Genomic DNA, 20,669 nt, shown 5'->3' on the forward strand with positions numbered 1-20,669 from the left:
ACTCTAATATCCACAGATGTAATCAATCTGGAATTCCTCCTCGGAAACGGAACCTCGGATTTCATGTTGTTTTGTAAGAGACGGCTCCCTATGGAGAAAGTTTCCATTGCATCCTGGCATTCAAGCTGTGCGCCGCAGTCCTGATTCCTCCACCATCTGTTGTTCTAAATCTGCCAGAGAGGCAGAAACAACATTTATTTATTCCGTCAGTTTGTGTCTGCCGCTGAAGGATGTGAATCGTCTGTGATGGCGGAGGGGGAGAATCCTGCAGGGCTGGATCAGAATCTCTTAACGGATCTTTGTGGAGTGAATAGGCTGTTCTGAGAGAACTGGATGTTCTCCAGCGAGGCAGGAGAACATCGGTTAAGACGCAGACCGCGATGTCTGTGAGACGGTGAGGCTGTCCGGAAGGGTTTGGACAAAGAGGTCAAAAGATGAACGTGTCGGCCAGGGTGGCGTTTGGGAGAGGGCGGCTGCTTCCCAAACATGTGTCCTTCACTTTCCCCCAGTCTGATTCACTGAGGAAGAGCAGCTGGTGTGCAGGAGGGAAGAAGAGGATGATGTTCTCCCTTAGATGTCGGCTGGGAATCATCAGAGGGAGAACCACAGGTAACCACAATCATCAGCCTCTTTGTTTTCTCTCATGTTACCTCCATCCTGACAAATCCAGAATCTGTTATAAGATTTGTTTCTATCAGCTTTCTGGTGAATTGTTTAATTTTACCCCCCCCCCCCAATTTTTCGCCGAACATGCAATTAGTTACAGCGCCACTAGATGGCGACGTGGTCAAATTTAGTAGTAGTTTAACGTGTTCCGTAAAGTTCTTATATAAATTTGTTATTCGGGGGTGTAAGGAGAATTCTTCCGTTTGTCAAATATTACAAATATAACGGCAGTAAGTAATTTCTGCACAAAAATGAATATTTAGGGACTATACAAGCAAAACTAATTCATCGATGTCAGTAAGTTTCGTCTGTGCTTTGACCTTAAATGAAACATGGAGGTGATTATATTTGTTCTGGGGGAATATCTTTATTCTTTTTGTCCTCTTTCCCAGAGGCTTTTATCAGCAAAGAGTGCTGCTCCATCATTTCACTTTATTCTGCCGGAAATTAATTAGTCTCGCTCTGAAAGACGACGCTCCATCACGCCGTAAATGGGGTATTAAGGACAAATGTCTCGGAGGAAATTATCTACGCTGAGGAATATTGTGTCCGCGGGAACAGCTGATAATTAGGCTCAGAGCAGCAGGTAGAAGGAGCGGAAGTGGTTGTAATTGTGGTTGGAAATCCACAGTCAAAACATGATGGTTAATTCAGTGTGTGTGTGTCCGTCCTTTTCATGATGATGATGAGAATTGGTCTGCAGTGACCAGAACAAATGAGGCAGAGAGAAGCTGCCAGTGAAGCCAGAGGATGGGGGGGGGTTGTCTGTGGGGTTGGAGGGTGGGGGGGGGGGGGGGGGGGGCAGGATGTGGAGGACGATGAAGAGTTCTGTGCGTGACAAATGGTCAGACAGGTGTGGGCGGGGGCTCAGACCCATTAGCGTCAGCGAGCCTGGGGACCAGCAGAGAGGATCCCTCCGTCCTCCTGAGGCGGAAACATGAGCCGCAGACGAGGTGTTTCACCACTCCTGTTGCTTTTATATGCACACTATTCATTTATTTGCGTGCGTAAACACTGTGACATCTTCTCAATCAAGCAGCTGCAGTGCACAAGAATGCGTGTGCGCCTGTGTCAGCGCGATACCAGCGGGCACACGCTCTTTAAAACCTGTGTGCAGGAGCAAAAAAAAAAAGAAAAAGAACCTGCCATTGTGCACCGATCAGTCATGTGCCAGTGGTGTTAAACGCGCTCGGAGTCGAGTGTGTCGTCAGTGTACGTGTGTGCATATGAGGATTTGCATAAGAGGGGTGTTTGACTTGGTGTGAAGCGTGTGTTTCTGTGTGTGTGTGTGTGTGTGTGTGTGTGTGTGTGTGTGTGTGTGTGTGTGTGTGTGTGTGTGTGTGTGTGTGTGTGTGTGTGCTGGGGGAGGGACTGACTATTGTGTGCGCCTGCTTCACTGAACCCCTGTGGCAGAGGGAGAGAGAGGGAGAGAGAGCGGGAGGGAGGGTAGTGTGAGCTCATGTGAGTGCATGAACAGTGGGATGATCAACCCCCTGGAAAAGGACGGATGATTAGAGGGAGAAGCTCACAAATGGAGCCACTGCAAGATGGCAATTAAAGAAGAGGAAGCCCTGCTCTCCTGCTGCTCTGGATGGTGTGCACACACGTGCTAGGTTCAACTCCATTCAGGAGAAATCCATCTGAGGAGAAGTCATCAGAGGAGGAAACTCGAGAGCATCTGAAGCTTTGGCTTTGCCCCCCTTGAGCTGCGCCCGTCTTCTGGTTTAATCAGGGATGTGCTGGATTTAACGGACAGAGGCGAAGAATTGGGAATATGGCGCTGGATCTGAGGAGCTGAGGCTCGATCGCCGGGGTCGTCTACTTTCTCACCTCAGGCGGGTCCTGGGATCTGCGTACGCCACCACTACAGTTCAGCGGGGTTACGTCCTCCTGAGGGGGCCCGACTGAGCCACGGCCATGCTGTGTGGTCTGAGGAGGGACTCTAAAAACAGCCTTGGTAAGAGCAACCCCGGGACGGGGCTCCATCTGGCAGCTGTTGACGAGGGTTTGAAGGTGTTTTAGTGATCAGATGGATCAAATTTTGGAGGTTGGATGTGACTTTTCACCACTATAAATCTGTCTGAATTGTATCGGGATTTAAACGTCGCCCGCCAGCTCTTCGTGCCTTCCCACCACGTGTAACTGGGCCAGATTTAGCCACGTGAACTGGGTCTGACAGGGTCGGGGTTATTAATAAAGTTTGACATCTGAAAATAGAGCTGTGATTTCATTGTGAATGCCAGATATTCAACCTACATTCTGATTGGTGGTAGAAGCCCTCTAATTAAAACACGACCTAATCCTAATCTGGCGTCACACTGATTTCAGGGCCCTTCTAACCTGCTCCTCGGCACAGCTCACGGCGCGCTCAGCTGCTTCCTGACGGCGACGCGGCGTCAGATTGGGCTGATTATAATCTGCAGAGGGATGCATGAGGATGGCCCGATGGTACAGTTGCTCCCTGTCACGTGCGCAGCCTTGGGTTTGCTTCACCCTCAGCTAATGTCGCCTTTTGACTGCAGTGACAGCTGCCGGACTGTCAGGGGCCCTCAGGAGCCCGCGTGGTCGAGAGGCTTTTACGCCCGTGTGTGTGATGTGTCACTCACATTGTGCGTGTGCTCGTGTTTTGTGCCTGGCGGCCACGGGACGGGACGTTTATGCAGAGACGTGTGCAGAAATACCATAATGTGCACGTGTGCTCTGTGGCGTCTGCCACATATGGCCACGGCGCGCAAGGTTCTGCCTCTGTGGAGGTTCCGTGGGAGGGACCCAGCAGCAGGGGCCTGCCCAAAGGTTTTATGTCAATGGGGATCCATCCCTCTCAGCTGTCTGGAGGACTTATCTTCAGATGGCGATGGGTTCGATCCTCCTCCAGTCCAGTCTAAACAGATGAGCTTCATGCCTGTGGACAGAGATGGACAGAGAGGGGAGCGGTGGCATGACATGGTTTATATCCACACAGCTCAAGGTGGCTGGAGGTTCTGACCGCAGCTGATCGTGTGATAAACGAACCGAATCAGTCACATGCAGGTGTCCTGGTAACCATCACTGGGTTATCCTGCAACCCACAACGCGAAAGTCTCTGAAACGTAAAACATTCGCAGGGATCTAAACCATATCCTCCGAAACGCCGACTCCAGAAGGGAGTGAACGGCCTCTCATTGGACTCACTGCCAGAACGGAGCGTTAAATTTGGCCTAAATGGAGCCGCTTCACTTACAAAGTCTTTGGTTCCAATGTGCTACTTCAGCTGCCATTTTCCATTTCAAAAAGCTCACAAATGGCAGGTTTCTGTACAGGTTGTCCTGTGCAGAGATAAAAATGCTTTGAAGCAGCGAGCTAAGCCTCTAAGGTCTCGTAGAAGTTAATACGCGCCTGAGGGAGGACGGCTCTCCTTTATCACAGAGCGTCCAATCGTCACGCCGGACACATGAAAAGGTAATCCACACTGGTCCAGATTACTGAGGTGTCGAGTCGAGTTTCCTCTTCGCTGACGCGCTCGTACGCCCGCGTTTGGGTTCAGACGGTCGAGGCGTCCAGATCCAGCTGGGGTCAGGGGTTAGAGTTGGGGGTTAGCTCCAGAAAGTAGGGATGTGACCTGAATTTTGTAACTCGTGTGACAATTTAAAGGCGCTTTGATCGAATCTTCCAGAAGAAGATCGGGTGGAACCACCCCCGGCAGCTCTGTTTGTAGTCCCCAAATCGCTGCACTGGTTCCAGTTCAAAGCATCAAAGCCCCCGTCATCGTGCGTGACGGGAGCTCGTGTACACTCGGCTTCCTGCTGTGCTCCATCCATCACATCCTCCTCCCACGACCCTCTGCTGTCTCCCCAGATGAAGGGCCGTACTCAAAGGGGAGCAGGGAGTCCACCGACCAGTCCCATTCGTCTCAGAGGCGCAGCATCTCAGGTAAACATCATGTGACTCGCTGATGCTGCCGCACAGATCTCTGCTGTTTCGGGCACTCGGCTCAGGGTAAAGCAGAATGCTTGCGCGGCACACCTGTCATTTACATTAAACTCGGTAGACTCTCCGATTGAACAGCGCAGCACAACGTGGGCCGCCAGACAGAATGAGTCCTTTGATGACGGCGGAGAGCCATCGGAGATAAGGTCAAAGCCGTTTTCTTCCTTTCAGATAACACAAGTGGATTCAAATTCTGCAAGCCGCGAGTCCGCTCTTCATTTCCTTTTTTTAATGACAGTGTCCTAAATGTATCTTTCCCATCAGTTTTCCATCCGAAAGTTCCCACAGCTAATTCCCGAGTAAAAGCAAAGATAAGAAGTCTAAAGATAGAGTAAAAATAAAAGTCACAGGTGAGAATAACTACAGTGGAGTCAGGCAAAGTCATGTATAAATGTTATTTACTGGCTGTTAATATCCTCTAGAAACAGTAATAATTGCCATTTATTGATCACACTGAACTCCAGATGTGTCAAACCTTCAGCTATTTCTTTCACTCTAGTTATCTGCAGCTTAAAGAGGTTAGAACATCAGGCTTCACGCTCCTCTCCTGAAGCCATCACAACGATTCCCGATTCAGACCAAGAGAGGCGAGGGAACAGACATGACAGAGGAAACGGGCGCGATCATGTGTCACCGAGCATTCCGGTGACACATTCAGGGGAGAAAGTGGATGGAAAGTCTTATGTCGCCCCTCAGAGTGGGAGAATCTGTCGAGCGGACGCTAACGCCGCCTGTGCATGTGTCCCTCGCTGTCGGCAGAGGAGCACCGAGGGGTGACCACGGTGGATCTGATGAAGAGGGAAGGCAGCAGCCTCGGCCTCACTATCTCCGGAGGCTCAGATAAGGACGGCAAGCCCAAGGTGTCAAACCTACGACCAGGGGGGCTGGCTGCCAGGTGAGATCTTAACCTTCATCCAGTCCTTAGAAATTGTGGGGCCCATCAAACTGGACCCACTTTGCAAATACAGTATGAGCACAACTTCCTGGTAGGAGAAGGATTATGTTACTCAGTATGTAGTAAATGTAAGGACACACACACACACACACACAGATACAGACACACACAGAAATATGTCACGGCCAGATATACTGTCACTTGTCAAGTCCTCGGAGGCTCAGAGACAGACGCTGCGCTAATTCTTCCGTGAAGCTCGTCTTGCCGCATCCGACTCCGTGCTTGCGTGGAATCGCCTGCTAATTCCCCGGGTGGAGACACACTCAGGCAGGCAGGAGAGAGACTGACATCATGTGACGAGACCTAACCACACGACACGCTGGCCCACTCTGGCGTTTCTCTCCCCTCCGCTGCCGCTGCAGCCTGGAGTGACGGGATGAACCCACACCACATCCGTTAAATTCCTTTCCAGCATATCGTCATATGTGACCGTCATTTCTCCCCATTGCTCTCCTGCACAGCCACATCCATATGCTAGCCTACGTCCGTACGTTAGTCTCCCACGCCACACGGCCTGTTTCCATCTCCCCACAGGAGTGATCAGCTGAATGTGGGAGACTACATCAAGTCGGTGAACGGCATCAACCTGTCAAAGCTGCGCCACGACGAGATCATCAGCCTGTTGAAGAACATCGGGGAGCGGGTGGTGCTGGAGGTGGAGTACGAGCTGCCGCCCTTTGGTAGGTTGTTTTCTAGCAGGCAATAGGGAGGTTAAACAGTTAAAATCAGAACCGTTTAATCTCCCTTCTCTCCCTCCTCCTCTCCAGTCCAGAACCCGTCGGGGGTCCTGACCAAAACCGTTGAGGTGCTTCTGCACAAGGAGGGGAACAGCTTCGGGTTCGTCCTGAGAGGTTAGCGGGCGTCGCCTTTCTCCTAAATATTGGTAAGGAGCTGCCGGCACAGACGTGCTCTCTGGCCTGTGTTTTAGGGGGCTTCCACGAGGACTGGCGCAGGTCACGACCTCTGGTGGTCACACATGTGAGGCCCGGAGGTCCTGCTGACAGGTGAGCAAGGAACCATGAGTGTGTGTGAGAGCAGGTCACCATTGATCCTAGACCTTAAACCCAGATGTTTGTGAGAGGTCACATGCACGTGCCTGTCCTGTATTCTACATATGCCGCCTCCCCCCCGGCTGCAGTTAAGATGGTGCTCTCCTCCGTATATCGGCACACGTTAGCCTGCGGTGCACCCTTGATATCATCATGCCTCCTTCCTCTCCCTCTGTGCCGTCGGTGCATGCTCGAGCCTTCTGCACGAAATTGGGGCTGCACGCGACCCACAACACGTCTGTTACCTTCAAAGCAAAAAGGGCACCGCTCGTCCCCAGGCGAGCACAGCGTCGCGCTCCTCCCCCATGAAAATCGAGCGCGCCGAAACGCAACTCGCCATCAAAGACGCTGCTTTATCTCGTTTACCCCCATCTCACCTGCGAGGGAACGCTCATGCGGAACTCTTTAATGGTTTACCAATGGTGGAACGCTTGCGTGAGCATGTTGTTTTCTCCTCTGCAGAGAGGGCACGCTGAAGGCCGGCGACCGAGTGCTGAGCATAGACGGGATGCCTTTAAACAGAGAGAAGCACGCCGACGCCTTGACGGTGCTGATGCAGAGCAGCCAGGAAGCCCTGTTCCTGATCGAGTACGACGTCTCTGTCATGGGTGAGCACGTGCGCGGCCAACATGTGCAGGCGTGGTAGGGCAGCTTTGCTCTGGGGGTAAATAATGTGGCCATTTGGCACCACCAGGGTGGTTGGGCTGGCCCCAGAGCTCCCCTCAACACACAACCAGTGGATGGTTCTTAATGTTTCAATAAAATCAGTCTGTCTATATGCTGGACTTAATTGTGGCTTAAACTATACATTTCTTTTCATCTTCTTCCATTTATGCACGCTGTTCTTTAAGCACAACGTTGCCTTAAGATACATTAAACCTTTGAAAGGAAAAGGAGCATTTATAAATATTTTTAACTGCTAAAACTGCTAAAATCAGCATAGACAGGTCAGCTCTTATTCTACTTTTCCACCAAATCATCTATGATTTTTATCTGAACAGTGTGATATATTCCTTTCATATGTTTATTATTAAACTGAAAAGGGAAATGAATTTGAAAAGGGGAATTTTGCAATTGTTTTGCTCTAATTATGTTAAATATATTGTCTGATAGTCTATAACAAACATAATTAAAGTAGTTCAGTCATTTCTGCTAATTTCCCGACCAGATAAAGTACACTAATACTATCCTGGGTCTATTTGTCCTAGATTTCTCCGTAAGATTATAAAATGTCTCTTTGTATGCAGACTAGTTGGCAATTTTACTTTAAAAGGCAAAAATCTATTTGACCTGCGTCACATCTGTTTCTTGTCATTCCTTATGATTTTCTGCTGTATAAGCTTTGAAGTCCTCGAGCGTCCAGGACACGTCCCTTCATCCTCTGCATCTTCTGCCCTCAGAGGCTGTGCAGCAGGCATCAGGCCCCCTGCTGGTGGAGATAGTGAAGAGTCCCTCCGCCAGCCTGGGGTCCAGCCTCACCACCACCATATACAGGAGCAAACAAGTCGTCATCATCGACAAGATCAAGGCGGCCAGCGTGGCAGAAAGGTGAGCACGCACAGACATCAAAGAAATCAAAGAAACAGCATCGGCGTACCTGTCCCCCCCCCCCCCCCCCCACAGGTGCGGAGCGCTGCATGTCGGAGACATCCTTCTATCCGTAGACAAGACCAGCACGGAGCACTGCTCGCTGATGGAGGTCACACAGCTGCTGGCCAACGCCTCTGATGTGGTCAAACTGGAGATCCTGCCGGCCAATCAGAGCGGACTCTCTGTCAGGCCGCAAGACACAGGTCAGTCCTGGGGGGTTCTGTCCTCTGCCAGGACAATCTGGATGATTTGGCACCTGCATCCACGTCCACCAGGACAGGTTAAAGCATAGAAATGCACAATTTCACCGATGCTTACATACACGTGTGAACAGCGTCGGTTCAATGACAAACGCTAAATTTGCTACTTTGTGACGTATGAACTCATTTGCATTCAGGAATTATTATATTATAGAATCAAAATGATTTGAAATCATTATTATTTCAGTTTTAAACGACCTAAAATGACCAGTAAACAGGACACAGAATGTTCCACACATACTGTAAACTGTAGAGAAAACGTGTGTGTGCGTGTGTGTGTGTGTGTGGGTGTGTGTGTGTGTGTGTGTGTGTGTGTGTGTGTGTGTGTGTGTGTGCGCCTCGGGCCACATCCTTTGCATCTTATGCATACCAACAGGCTTACTCACGTGCGCACACTCGCAGCTCACCGCCGCTCCGTGGTCCGGGGGCCGGTTTCTGGGTCAGCAGCTTCAGAAGCTCCTTAAACATGTGATCATGGGAACGGCCACCACGGAGCGAGCGGCCAGCTCTGATGTGGCTCTCTGACCTTCTCCTTTTTTTTTTTCTCCTTCCGAGACATCCCGACGATCCACTTCTTGAACGAGGCGTTTCCACTCCGCTGATGTTCTCCCTCTGGGATTGGACATTAGTTGGAGACGCAGCTTGTCTAATCTCCTCTGTGGGTTTAATAAGACACGTGCAGCGTGACCAAAAAGAGATGAGGGAGTTCATGTTTCTGTGTTGGGGGGGGGGGGAAAGTGTGAAATAATGTAATTCTGGGAGAGTTTTCCCTATAGGTGAGCTTAACATAATCCGGAAGAGCTTCGCAGGTTGGGATTGAAAACGGTTTCCCGAAAGGGTCGGAGGGTTCTCCTGGGTTTAATGTATGCTGATTACATAAAGTGGGATTTAACCAGTTTCCCTGGATATGGAAAAGCATCCCTGCTGCAGCATGTTTCCAGCAAATCCTGAACCCCTCGAAGAAGTTAGCAGAGATTATTCCCACCCACCCCAACAGCAGCAGGGATTACTGTCGTGCGTAAAGCGTGGTGACAATTTCAGCTGCAGGAGTCTAAGAAGTTAATTATTTAGGTGTTCTTCACGCAAGTCCAGGCCGTTTACTTCCCTCTGAACGCTTGACAGATACGGAAGCAGACGCACAGGGGAGAAGCCAAATATTCCTAAATGAATCTTGTCTTCCTGCGTGAAGCAGAAGAAATTGGGTTAAGACATTTCTGCCATAGCTCTCGCCTTTAAAAAGACTAAAACAAGCTGAGGAGCGGACAAAAAAATCCAATTTAATACTCACTCGCAATGAACAGGCTGTGATTTAAGGGAGATTTACATAAAATCCGTTTCTCTGCCTCAATTGGGCCAGTTTCAGAAGTTTAGTTCTCGCTATTTTGATAAATATTTAACAAAAAAGAAGCTTTTCAGCCGGTGTTAAGCTGTCTTATCTTCATTTCACACTGTCGTGAGGAGGGAAATCTGAAACAATTTCTTTCAGCGGGATAATACAAGTAATTCTTTGAAAGATGCAGGTACAGAGCATAAAAATGTGGCAGGTAAAGTTGATTATGAGCAGGCAGAGTAGTGTTGGGGGGGGGGGGGGGAATCAGCCAGTCAGGTGCACAAACACGCGTCAACGATCAAGACACCAGCTGCTCACAATCAAGGTCAAAGTTCAGGCCTCCTGCTGGGAGCCACAGCATGGCCGCCAGGCACATTAGCCAGGCTGCTGTTGCGCCTCTGATCGCTCTTGAACATGACATGATGAGCATGATCTCCACTTTGCACCTCGCTTTTCGGAAGCTCGCTAGTAAAAGTAAGAGTTTTGTCTCACTTCCTGTGTCGTCTGCTGTGTGACTGATTTAGAAACGCTCAGCGAAACAACATTAAGCCACTGGATCTAATCTGGCGCGCCGCGGCGAGCACATCAAATGTCGATTGCGCCAGCCCGAGCTCGTCCTCCGGGCGCTGCGCAGCGTTAGACAATGGGGGGGGGGGGGGGAGAGGCGCGGTTTCATGTGCGGGGAATGTAGAAAAGTGCGGCACAGAGGGGCAGATTTGGGTTGATGTAATGGATCTGCTTGCCTCCGTACTGCTGCAGTAAGAGTGCAGAAGAGCAACCATCAGTGGGACCAGAGCGGCGGCGGCGGCGGCTACTGCCATCCCCCACACGCCAGCCACAGCAAGACGTGGAGCAGCCCCAACCACCCACACAACCAGCAGGACCACTGCAAATGTAAGTTATCACTTATGACAGCACTGCTGCTGGCGAGACACCATAGAAGGAGCCTTTTCTTCTTCAGCACTTTTGTTAAATCATTTCCAAGAGGTTTGCTGCGACACTCGTAGCCACGTTTCCCCTCCTCGGGCTGAATGCCGCCGTGAGTGCACGCCGCCTCTGCCGCCGTCGACATGACTAGAATGTCATGCTTGATGTGCTTTGCTCTAATTGTGCCGGCCTTTTGATATGTGCAGCGCTATGTTTCCTTTCAGCTCTGGTGAGTGGTGGCTTCTCCCCTTCCTCCACAGCCACCTCGGGCTTCAGCAGCCAAGGCAGCAACACTCTGCCCTGTCCCGTCCCCGCGGCCGCTCCCACCAGCCCCCGCAGCTCCACCGGCAAGAGGAGGAACAGGAAGAAGGACCACAAGAGCTCATGTACGACCAAACTGCCTGTTGTCATATTCGGGAGGCCCCTGCGAGGCCTCCTGCATGCTGGGAGGGGGCGTTTAATACTAGGATCCACTGATGTAGGGTGCAACTATGAGTCCGATACATGCACGCTGCAGTCACACGTGTCAGCGAGGAGCATTTTTAGAAAAGGGGGGCATTAGCATTAGTGATGGGTAGCATTAAACCTTTGACCATATGTGGTAAAGGTATCAACAAACATCATTCCAGCTTCCCCAGATTTAAAAACTACCTCCAAATATCTCATTTTGCGTTTGAGGCGTAAAGAATTCACAAAGTGCACTTTTGCATTATTTTACATCTGTTGACCACCAATGCTGGAAGTGACAGAATTGCCCCGATCCGCTCGCATCTACTTGATCTCCAGGGGGATCAGAAGTTAAGAATTTTCCCTCGGTAATTTAGTCAAATGACCCTTTAAATAATCTTTTAGCCCCACTGAGACACCTTTGCCCCAGCACGCGCACCCCACTCCCTCGCTGTGTGAATAGTGTCATCAGTGACGTAACACGTGAGTGACGTAACTCTGATCAGTGACTCATCCCGTTCCCATGACACTCTTATGGTTGCCTGCCAACACCCCCCCCCCCCCCCCCCCCCCCCCCCCCCCCCCCCCCCTTAGTCCATCATCTCCCACAGTCCCCTTTTGCTCCACTTATCTGCCACTTTTCCACTAATCTCTCTCTCTGATGTGTCCCCCCCCCACCACCACCACCACCATCCCGTCTGCGCCTCAGTGTCTCTGGCGTCCAGCTCGGTCGGCCCGGGGGGGCAGGTTTTTCATGTGGAAACGAGCGAAGTCATCCTGAGGGGAGATCCGCTCACAGGTTTCGGGATCCAGCTGCAGGGGGGCGTCTTTGCCACAGAGACCCTGTCCGCTCCCCCGGTCATCCGCTTCATAGAACCCGACAGCCCGGCTGAGAGGTAACGCTCCGAGACACCCAACACCCCAACCCCCAAAGTATCCGGGTTTGGGGGTGTCACCTTGAACGTGGCGACTCGGCTGCGGGATCATTCAGAAGCGTGCTCGTGTATTTGACTGCTGGTGGTGGGTGGGGGGGTTAAGGGCTAATTTTAGCATGCTGTCTCAATGTTTATTTCTGCCGAAGGCAAAGCAGCACTGGATGTGAGCTGCATTCATCGGATGCACATCAGGGGTCAGCACAAGAGCTCAGCGGATCCATTTGAGGGGTCAAAAAGGGGATTTAACAGACTTTCATGTAATCCCCTGCTTTGAAACCAGCAGCCTGGCTCTACATCACAGTTTAGCATTTCAATGTGGCCAATTAGGAGCTACAATTACACATTTTAGCGCGGGGCATTAACAACGCGTTGGGGGATGGAAGGGCTGTGATGTCATTTAGGTCGGAGAGCTGGAACCCAACAAATTAATCTGGAGAGACACTTCTTTTTTTTTAAGGGAAGGAATTTTAAGCGATATAGCGGTGGGGGGGACTTTTAGGCTGAAATGGATTATTTTAAGTGTTAAACAAGTGAAAGCGTAGTAATTGAGACATGTGACCACAAGAGGGCGATCGAGGTGCGTAAACGGAGTCAGTCAACGTGCGGGTTGTACACGACGTCATTCCTTAAATGTAAAACGGTGAGATTTAATAAATTTGGGTAAAATCGGTGTGACGCAGTCTAAATGCAATATTCCTGTAATTATTAGCATTTCTGATGCGTTTATCCGGATTTTGAAAGCCACGAGACCAGGATCCATTACAATGTTTTCATCCTGTGCTGTAACAGATTAGCTGCATAGGTTCAGTAAAACACAGTAACTGGGCCAAAAATGAGAATAAAACATGACAAATATGTCTATAAATACAAAAAAAGATGTTTTAATTAAATTTTCCATTCTGGCGCTTGGTCATTGTCATTTGGCCATGGTGGAGCAGACAAACATGGAACTGGACTCTGGTTATCTTCACTCTCGGCATTTTGACATCTTGATCGATCCCCACAGGTTTTGTTTCGTGATTAACACGCGATTCAGATCGGGCCAGAGTGTCTGTCCTTGTCTGAAGAGATTAATGGAGGCACATGCCAGCAGTGCAGGGCCACCTCCCCGGGGTCCTCTAACAGGATTAGACCAGCAGCAGTTGGACAGGAGTCTGACGGTGGTGGTGGCGGCGGCGTCTCAGCCTCCACAAGGTTAACGTGCAGCGCTGCTTAGTGAATAAATACCAGCTGACAGCATTTGTGCATCTGCCCTTGCAATTAGAGGCCTGATTAAACATGTGAGATGTTTATTTTTCTCTTTTTGGGCATTTGCTTGATTTATATTTATTTATTTTTAAATTATTTTATTTCCCAGGTTCCGGTGAGGTCAGTGAGTCAGTGTGTTCATGTCAGGCCCGGGAGCTGTGTTTGGTTTTATGGATGGCATTTTAAACATTTAGCCAATGTGACATGCGGTGTCACCCGGGCTGAATGTGTCACTCGTCAGAATTATTCCTCCGAGAGCCCAACGCAGGGCTCTGCTTCTCTTTCTAATCTGAGATCACAACCAGCATCTGATGGTCATTTCATCTAAGGAAATGGCAGCATTTTAAATAAACTACGGATTAGAGGTCAGAGGTCAACCAGCCCTTGGGTCTTGTGTCCAGGTGTGGACTGCTGCAGGTTGGTGACAGACTACTGTCCATCAATGGGATCCCAACAGAAGACGGCACATTGGAAGAAGCCCACCAGCTGCTCAGAGACGCCGCTCTGGCCAATAAAGTCTCGGTGGAGATTGAGTTCGATATTGCAGGTGTGTGGCATCGATGATCTCTTCCACAGATGGATCTCTGCTCACATTTGTCTTTCCAAACCTGGTCAGAGTCGGTGGTTCCCAGCAGTGGTACCTTCCATGTGAAACTGCCCAAGAGGCGAGGGATGGAGCTGGGCATCACCATCAGTGGTGAGTCTGCACCGCTGGAGGCGCACAGCAGGGGGCAGTGTTGCTAACAGTATTCAGCCACAATTAAAACAACAACCTTTGAATTGATGTTCTGTTCTAAAAACGTCCCCATTAGGGAAAACTCACTGGACTGTACCGACTTTCATCATTAACCTCTCTGCTCCTAAGCTGAACTAAATCGGGAAGTTGTTTGCTTGTTGTCATTAAAATATTTTTCTACCAATTACCAGCAAGCAAGAAACCCAGCAAGCCCCTAATCATCTCTGACATCCGAAAAGGAAGCATAGCACACAGGTTTGTCAAACCCCATTACATCATCATTTATTTAGTCGGTTAGTGTGGCGAGCTGTGGTGCCGAGAGGCATTACCATTACCTTGTGTGAACTAGTTTTTCATGGGATTATTATTGCCCTAAATAAATTTGTTTTATGACTCATGAATCCACTGTGCATGTTTTTAATTGGATTGAGCCGTCAAAACTAGATCAGCAGGGTGGCTTCATTCCAGAAGGGCTCAGCGTCGATTAGGTGGAGGGTAAGGTTAGGGTCACCCTCAAGCATCTAGCTGAGACGCCAGGATAATAGGATTCGCAGAGCCGAGACAGGAGGCGCGCCTCCCTGGACCCACTTAATATTTGTCAACCTCTTGTTGTGATGGGTAGAACAGGCACCCTGGAGCCCGGAGACAGGCTGCTGGCCATCGACAGCGTACGTCTGGAGAACTGCACCAAGGAGGACGCCATGCACATCCTGCAGCAGGCCGAGGACATGGTCAAACTCAGAATCCAAAAGGACGAGGACAACATCGGTACATTATGTCCCTAAAACACATTCGCAGCCCCAACTCCATGCATGTCCCACACGACATCATTGTTCCATTAAACTCCTGAGGTTTTTCTCCTGTTCTGGTTTCTATGCCAGATGAGTTGGAGATGTCAGGCTCGATCATCTACACGGTTGAGCTGAAGAGGTATAACGGACCACTGGGCATCACCATTTCTGGCACCGAGGAGCCCTTTGACCCCATCGTCATTTCTGGCCTCACCAAGAAAGGCCTGGCTGAACGGTGAGAGGAGGTCAGAGGTGAGGGGGGGTCAGATTGAGAGACGGCAGCGACGCACTCCATCGTCTCTGTGGAGGTCCTTATTCTCCAGCTTGAGACAGACCACGACTGTGTCGCCGTCTTCTGTGACAAGAAGCCTCATTGTTTGTGTCTGGGTCAGTAAACTGGCAACTTGTCTGGTGTAATCCTGTATACCCCCCCCCTCCCCCTCCTCACTCTGCAGGACCGGGGCCATCCACATAGGGGACAGAGTCTTGGCCATCAATGGCGTCAGTCTGAAAGGGAAACCGCTGAGCGAGGCCATCCACCTCCTGCAGATGGCCGGGGAGTCGGTCACCCTCAAGATCAAGAAACAAAGTGACTGTACGTTGTGATTAAGTCTGAATCAGTAACCGAAATATCCGCTGCAGAACAGAAAGCAAAACTTTAAAAACTATGAATTCATGGCGGAAATTGATGGTTCAGCGGTGGATAAATTCCCTCTTTTCCAAGTAAAATACCAATAAAGCACACGTGCACCATCCGTGCACACGTGTAGAACTAGACACAGATCATTAAATTCCAGAAGAAACGGGGCTGGAACCGATGGTTCAGTCAGAGCTCCTCTGCATGGCCTCAGATTTTTGGAGTGCAGAGGTGAGGAACTTCATCTTGTTCCTTCGTTAATTATCCCCCCCCCCCCCCCAGTGTCTGATGGCCGTCAGCATCTGGACAGAGAAGCCGGGTTTTTAAACGACACGGATGAAGATTTGACCGACTACCAGAAGAGCAGCAAGCTCTCGGAGCTCTACTCCGCCACTGTGCCCAGTATAGATTCTGCCATGAGCTCCTGGGACAGCTCGGGGTTCGACGCGGGCTACAGCAGCCAGGGTAGGCTCGACGGGGGCCCCTTCACCCCCCCCCCCCCCCCGGCTCTTCACATGACCCGTTTCCAGTGTTTGTTCTGACGGACATGGTGGTTTTCAGGGACGTTCCTCCACAAAGCCTCGGATTTACTGCTCAACCCCAACGAGTGGCATCGCACCAAACACAGGAGCCAAGCTGCCGGCGGCTCCTCGGGCTCCTCGGGCCTCCTGCACCCGTCAGCAATGTATGATGGGAGATTCACAGAGGACGAGTGGGATGCACTGCCTGGGTAGGTGCACACACGCTTCCCTTTTGTGGCTTCACATCAGCTAATTATGTCTTGAAATCAGTGGTTGGAAGCACGCTTATTTAAATAAATACAGATATGAAATTAACTTTTTCACTTTTTCCACCACTGATGTTTGTTTATTCCGTTGTTTTCCTTTTTTTTGTTCATTAAACCAGGCAAAATGATTGATTTTTTTTTTTTTTTTTTTTTTTTTGTCTCTTCATTCTGTGTTGTATGTTCATGTTCTGTGCTTTTCTGTCTTCTCCCCCCCCCCCCCTTCTTTCTCAGGTATTCGCTCTCTCATCTACTTTACTAACCCACCCCCACCTCCCCCCACGGGCTGTCTGGTGTTTCACATCTTTTTTTTTCTGTCACTTTTTGTCTACACCAAAAATGTCAGCTCAGAAAAGCACCTGAACGGCCCCCCAGGATGCATCAGCCTTGTCTGTCTCTTCACACGTCTTTTTTTTCCTCCCCCCACTGAACTTCTGTCACATTCAAATTTCCTCCTTTTTTTATTTTTATTTTTTTTTAAACTTTTTTTGGGGTGACTTTTGTAAAGTTGAACTCTTTAGAAGGCCCGATGGAGCCTCGCGGACTCGGCATTCGACTCGAGAGCGTCCGAGAGATTTCCCGCGGAGCTCTCCGGGCGCACGAGCCGGAAAGACCTTTTTCCGTTTGGGGAGCGGCACCGGGCGGCCCGGAGGCTGCGGTGCTGCTCTCACCTTGTGGTTCCTGCGTTGTCGTAGATTCGTCAGTCCTCCTCGCTGCAACGGCGCCCTGAACCAGGAGGGCAGCTTCTGGTCCCAGGCTCTGCAGGACCTCCAGACCTGCGGCCAGTCGGAGATTCTCAGGGAGCTGGAGGTAGGTCACCACCCCCCCCCCCCCCCCCCCCCCCCCCACCCCCACCCCCCAGGCCCCACCCACATGCTTTGTCCTAAATGACAATGCCAGATGAAGCCTTATGATAATCGCAGAGTGCATAATCTGTTATTAAATCTGACGAAGCCGGGCGCCGGCTGCCGTAACTGTCGGGGGCGGGACCTCGAACTCTAATCTGGAGTTCAGCTCGGGCTACCCATGGAGCGGTATGCAGAGGGTCGGGGTCAGGGGTCGGGGTCAGGGGTTACCTAACATCAGCAGAATGCCAGCTCTGCTACATGGATGAGGAATGTGGGAGCGTGCCTCCTACAAACATGACCAAATAAAGTGCGTTGTGTTCTCGCAGGCGTCTATGACAGGAAGTGCTCTTAGTCTGTACCTGGAGGAGACCAAAGTTAATGAGGACTCCATCTTTCCGTCTGAGATCAGTCCCATTAAGAAGGAGGACGTCCCAGAGTCCAGGATCCAAAACAGCCTGAATTTGTCAGCCGGAGATAATCCGGCCCAGGGAAAAAGAGAACCCCGTGATGGTTTGCTCCCCACCACCCTGGCGCTCCACAAGGTACTTCTGTTTGGGGAATCTTATCCAAAAAGCAAGAAAACTGCTGTTTATTTGCCCACACTGTCATTACACAAATGACACTAAGCTGCAGGAAAGACTTTAATTTTAAAGGATTGAGGCGACATTCCAAATTAAATCCAATATAAAACTCTGCACCCACATGTTGCTATTCAAGTGTTTTTTTTTCCCCCTGTTTTCTTATAAAGCCACTTTTTGTAGTCACTGAAGTGCTCGGTGTTATTCTGAATCAAACCTATTAAATATCCAACTGAAAATCCCTCAGCGGCGCGCAGCAGACGTCATCCTGAAGGAGTCCGATCTTTATGGAGCTCCTACCTGCTGTGTAAATGGACCCAGTGGATCCCTGGCTAGCCAGGACTTGCCATGTGTTTGACAACAACACACGGGTCATTATTTTTTCCAGTGAAGGAGCTGCTGGCGGTGACCTCAGCCTGTGTTGGGGGTAATCTGCAGTTTCAAATCTGGCAGCCCTTCCAACGGGGTCCTTTATTGTGGAAATGAAAGATGTTTGGTGTTGACACATCTTGACTGATATCATTAAAAGTCATCGGGCTGGAAGCCGTTTCCTGTTGTGGTTAAGCTCGTTGTGACTTCTGTCTAAAGGGAAACAAGTGGCCTAAAGTCATGTGACTGTAGAATGGTGGGTTATTTGGGACACAAAAGCATGTATATATACAGTACGTGACCGCATTAGAGATCTATGCTGATGTTAGCATGCTAGCTAAAATACAGTAGAAATGGTAGGTTATCTTTTTGTTTTAAACATATTTTAGTCAAATGAATCAGTCAAAGTTAATTTGCTAAACATTGAAACCAGTTCATGAATATTTTGTACTCGACATGTGAATCTTTGAATCATCCTGTTAAAATGTGTATTTTCTACATCAACATTGCTCTTTAATCACCAATAACCAGCTATAATCTATTTGTTTTTCCATGGTTACAAACATTTCGGTGTATATTTTTGCAAGTGTCGGTGGTAAACGTGGAATTGGAGCGTAAACATGCTGCGTAACCGTTCACAGGTGATGATCAGGAAGGATTTGGACAGCCGGGACTTCGGCTTCAGTGTGTCCGATGGTCTTCTGGAGAAAGGTGTGTTTGTCAACATGATCCGCCCGGACGGTCCCGCTGACCAGGCGGGCCTGAGGCCATTTGACCGTCTCCTTCAGGTGAGGACAAACTGACCTTGACCCCGTCCACGTCCTCTTTGACCTTTTAACCTCTCCTAACACTGGATTCGGCTTCCTGGCCTGATTTCGGTCTCAGGTGAACCACATCAGGACCAGGGACCTGGACTGCTGTCTGACGGTGCCCCTCATAATGGAGGCGGGAGATGTGCTCGAGTTGGTCATCAGCCGAAATCCGCCGCCCGCAGCAGTCGACCTCGAGGGGCCGCTGAAGTCGGCGTTTTTCTCCTCGGAGGGTCGTCTCAACAGCGTCGCCCTGTGACCACCGTCCACCGGGGGGGGGGGGGGGGGGTCACAGTCCACCAGGTGTGTACGGAACAGACTTGGACTCACAGGTGAGCACGAAGATCATCCAGAGAAAACTGCCACGGCTCTGAAACGGACCTTTTCACTCCCCGGAGCCGCACGCCCAGTTATACAACAGGAATGCACACACACACGGACACACACATGCGCACACACACGTCAGATGCACAGCACACGAGCACATCCATGGTGATCTGCTGTAATGGCCGCCCTCGCTCCTTCTGAACCTTCCTGTTTCTTTTTCCGCACGATTGAGCACAACGTTGGCACGCGCACCAATCAAAGGAAGGGCACGGCGGAGGTGTTAATGGCCTCTCAGATCAGGCCGCGCTCATTCAGGCGGCACGTGTTTGAGTTATTCCGACCACTTCTTGGCCGGGTGCCCTCGTTTCCAGTCACCTCTTCACGCTGGCGGGCCCTGCGGGGGCTCTGGCTAAATGTGTTCCGTGGAGCTCACCGCATATCACCGACTTTATTTTAAAGCCGCGTGTATCTTAATACCGGGGATCTTTGGAAGCCGCACTAACCTTTTTTAAACAGACTGTGTCCTGTCTGACTCCCACGCACTGGTTTCCACAGATGACATCACCTTTTGCCTTTTTGTTTCTGACATTCTTGCGGCGGATTTTCACTCTGCACTCCTCGCCACCCCCCCCCCCCCCCCAACAAGCACGTCACCGTCGGTTCAAACGTTCTTTTCCATGCACTTTTCCCCCCATGTTTGGCTCTCCCTGGATTTCTCCCCGCGTGGCGCCTCCTTAAACTGAGCAGAGGGTGACGAAGCCTTCGCTTCGGCGAGGACAAACGCTTTTCCTTGGGATTTATCTCTGTTTTTCCACACCAGTGTCTCGAAGGACGTACCGGCAGCATTATTTACAGCAAAACATCAGCCTTCCAGCAGGATCTGACCCCCCGTTTTTCATGATATTATGTTTTTATACACCTTTTGTGGAAAGGAGCAACATGTTACATGGTGACGTCATGGCTGATTATTGTCTAATGTGAAATGTCCTCTTCTACAGAGGCCTATTTTTTATTTCTCGGCGTATGCGGTGCTTTATTGACGGTGCAGGCACACGCGGTATCGGTGTAAGTTGTGATACTGAATGTTGCCACGCTGTTGTTTTTATTATGTCCTGAATCGGTTAGCAGGGGAACTCCAAATATTTAGCCAACACTTTTGTTTGAGTATGCGCTGACAAATGTGTTTTTATGAAATAAAATGATACAACTTCTGAAGGCTGATTTGGTTTGAGAGCCTGCGTCAGTCAGAAGGACCTGAGCTCTGCTCTTCCCTGGATCTGCTGGTCTGAGAAAACTCTTTCCTCCCATATTGTTGCCAACGCAGCAATGATGGAATCTGAAGATTAGCTCAACCTTAGCTAAAAATGCACAATATAATTGAATATTTCCCCCCGAACCGAATGATGCCGTTTGCTCA

At 50.1% G+C, this 20,669-nt stretch overlaps 1 protein-coding gene across 6 annotated transcripts; it reads left to right on the plus strand.

Annotated features, from left to right (window-relative positions):
* Positions 1–197: 197 nt before the first annotated feature.
* On the plus strand, positions 198–20,467 carry LOC101074249 (glutamate receptor-interacting protein 2-like). Of its 6 annotated transcripts, XM_029833251.1 has the most exons (25): positions 199–609; positions 4,501–4,575; positions 5,392–5,527; positions 6,122–6,267; positions 6,355–6,438; positions 6,516–6,591; positions 7,099–7,244; positions 8,037–8,184; positions 8,260–8,429; positions 10,576–10,710; positions 10,968–11,129; positions 11,900–12,086; positions 13,775–13,920; positions 13,990–14,070; positions 14,301–14,364; positions 14,732–14,877; positions 14,991–15,135; positions 15,356–15,495; positions 15,820–16,002; positions 16,099–16,267; positions 17,017–17,131; positions 17,496–17,711; positions 18,758–18,904; positions 19,002–19,189; positions 19,220–20,467. In XM_029833251.1, exons 1-24 carry the CDS (start codon positions 435–437, stop codon positions 19,182–19,184), a joined length of 3,375 nt encoding a protein of 1,124 aa, XP_029689111.1. In that variant the 5' UTR covers positions 199–434; the 3' UTR covers positions 19,185–19,189; positions 19,220–20,467. The 6 variants fall into 6 exon arrangements, with proteins under 6 accessions (XP_029689114.1, XP_029689111.1, XP_029689110.1 ...); XM_029833250.1 differs by having other exon boundaries at positions 19,002–20,467; XM_029833252.1 differs by having other exon boundaries at positions 200–609; positions 11,004–11,129; positions 19,002–20,467.
* Positions 20,468–20,669: the final 202 nt, after the last annotated feature.

This window comes from Takifugu rubripes, chromosome 3 (genome assembly GCF_901000725.2).
Source record: "Takifugu rubripes chromosome 3, fTakRub1.2, whole genome shotgun sequence".
Taxonomy (NCBI): Eukaryota; Metazoa; Chordata; class Actinopteri; order Tetraodontiformes; family Tetraodontidae; genus Takifugu; species Takifugu rubripes.

Excerpts from the sequence above, each read along its gene's own strand:
- LOC101074249 (XM_029833250.1), top strand. The coding sequence starts at position 435 with ATGAACGTGTCGGCCAGGGTGGCGTTTGGGAGAGGGCGGCTGCTTCCC. Across the intron at positions 14,365-14,731 it reads AAAGGAAGCATAGCACACAG|AACAGGCACCCTGGAGCCCG; the intron begins GTTTGTCAAACC and ends TGTGATGGGTAG. Across the intron at positions 17,132-17,495 it reads AGATTCTCAGGGAGCTGGAG|GCGTCTATGACAGGAAGTGC; the intron begins GTAGGTCACCAC and ends GTGTTCTCGCAG.